Below are 2500 nucleotides of genomic sequence, written 5' to 3'. Positions count from 1 at the left end.
TCTCGCTCCTGGTGATGTGTTGGTGTCGAAGGAGCGTCTTCAAGAAACGTCTTATTATTGTTATTGTTGTTTATTTATTCTATTCGTTTATTACTTTTTTGCTTTTTTTTCCACTTCTCTCTTTCTTTCATTTGTGTTTGTCTGTTTTATTCATCTATTTTTTTCCTTCTTTCTTTATTACTTTTGTTTATTTATTTTATTCACTTATTACTTTACTTTTTTTTTCCTTCTTTCTTTCTTTCTTTTGTGTGTTTATTCATTTCATTCATCTATCACTTTTTTGTTCTATTTTTACTTCTTTCTTTCATTCTTTTGTTTTTACTTATTTTATTCATCTATTACTTCTTTCCTCTTTCTTTTCCCTTTTTTCTTTCTTTTGTGTGTTTATTCATTCTATTCATCTATCACTTTTTTGTTCTATTTTTTCCTTTTTTTCTTTCTTTCTTTTGAGCAGAAATATAATGAAAATTGTTATAAATCGCAATTGAGTAAAAAAAAAAAAAAAAAAAAAAAAATGAAATGCTAAGAAACTTTGCTGAAAATAAACGAAAGACGTTCAGGTAGAAACATAACTTGCAAAAGAAAGTTGCAAAGAGGAATAATTAAGAAAGATAGTTTCTAAATAAATAATTGTTTTATATGTTCTAAATAAATATTTTTTCTTATATGTTCCGTAGTACGTTCGAACTCCTTGATTGATAATCAATGGCATGATTTTATTGTACTATATTCACTTTTTTTCATATTTCACGTTTGTATTATCTCCATTTTTTTTGTCTTGTTTTTTTTTTTTTTTTTTTTTTTTTTTTTTGTCTTTTTTTATTATTCATAAAATATTTATCAGCGTATGGGTCCCTCGCTTTAAAATTGCAAGATGGGTTGAAAGCTTGATTGCATATCGGTTACTGAAATGGTCATGTCACCTCATGTCATGTCATGTGTGCCAACCGACATGACAAGTCAGACACGAAAACAATGGAAATCCTCTTGAACGATGATTTTTGGAAACCGATAGAGATGCTTTTGGTGATTTGAAACATGGAAATAAAACCTTATGAAAATGGAAGAAGAAGGAGAAGGAGGAGGAGGAGGAGATGAAGAAGAAAGACAAGAAGAAGGAGAAGAAGAAGGAGGAGAAAAGTTGTAGGAGGAAAAGGAGGAAAAGGAGGAGGAGGAGGAGGATTAGGAGTAGGAGGAGATAAAGAAGGAAGGCAAGAAGAAGAAGGAGAAGGAGGAGAAAAGAAGAAGGGGGAAAAGGAGGAGGAGGAGGAGGATGAAGAGGATGAGGAGGAGATAAAGAAGAAGAAGAAGAAGGAGAAAGAGAAGAAAAGAAGTAGAAGGAAACGAAGAAAAAGAAAAGCAGAATAAGAAGGAGGAGGAGGAGGAGCAGGAGAAGAAGAAGGAGAAGAAGATAAAGCTGAAGGAGAAGAAGAAGAAGAAGAAGAAGGAAGAGAGAGAGAGACACTCTTAATACATTCAATTTAGGTCTTACTACTTTGATCACAAGGTCAATAAAATTAGGAAAATGTTTATTATTATTATTATTATTATTATAACTATTATTATTATTATTACTATAATTATTATTATTGTAAACAAAAGTAAGGATAGTTGTGAGGTAAAGATGTTCAGCTAAAATAGCTTTTTGGAAACTGCTGACGAGATGATCGTGTTATTTCTTCCCTGAAATGATTGGAAAAATAAGCTCTCAGAATAATAACAAAAAAAAAAAAAAAAAAAACAACAACAACATCGAGGAATATAAGTATACATACATATATGTATATATGTATGTATGTATATATATATATATATATATATATATATATATATATATATATATATATATATATATATATATATATATATGTGTGTGTGTGTGTGTGTGTGTGTGTGTGTGTGTGTGTGTGTGTGTGTGTGTGTGTGTGTGTGTGTGTGTGTGTGTGTGTATGTGTGTGTGTGTGTGTGTGTGTGTGTGCATATATATAATACATCTTTATGAATGAATATATACACATGCAGGAAGAGAGAGAGGGAGATGTATATATGTACAACTACACACACACATATGGATATAGATAGATACGCAGATAGATATATAGATACGTGTATATATGTATGTGTATATATAGATATATACATATATGTAATATATATATATATATATATATATATATATATATATATATATATATATATATATATATATATATATACATATATATATATATATATATATATATATATATATATATATATATATATATATATATATATATATATATATATATATATACTCACACACACACACATACAGGCCATAAAGTTAAGTTCACTTCTAAGACGTAATGGGAATGGTTGCGGTTGCAGAGTAGATGGCTTTAGATATCTCCTGGTGGGTTGTGATATAGATAACCGATAGAATCATGAATTTGAAAGAAAAGAAAGGAGATGGGATTAATGCACAAGGCCTATTAACCGCCTGTTCAATTCTCGGAAA

At 29.1% G+C, this 2500-nt stretch overlaps 1 protein-coding gene across 1 annotated transcript in view; it reads right to left on the bottom strand.

The window, feature by feature from the left end:
- Positions 1-2338: 2338 nt before the first annotated feature.
- The window catches only part of LOC138866969 (myristoylated alanine-rich C-kinase substrate-like), a 1585-nt gene continuing 1423 nt past the window's right edge, over positions 2339-2500 (bottom strand). Inside the window, exon 2 of the mRNA XM_070141349.1 lies at positions 2339-2392. Within this exon, the coding sequence (XP_069997450.1) occupies positions 2339-2392 (54 nt within the window). The remainder of the gene's footprint in view (positions 2393-2500) is intronic.

This window comes from Penaeus vannamei, chromosome 28 (genome assembly GCF_042767895.1).
Source record: "Penaeus vannamei isolate JL-2024 chromosome 28, ASM4276789v1, whole genome shotgun sequence".
In the NCBI taxonomy this organism is placed as follows: domain Eukaryota; kingdom Metazoa; phylum Arthropoda; class Malacostraca; order Decapoda; family Penaeidae; genus Penaeus; species Penaeus vannamei.
This window is presented reverse-complemented; position numbering and strand designations above follow the sequence as displayed.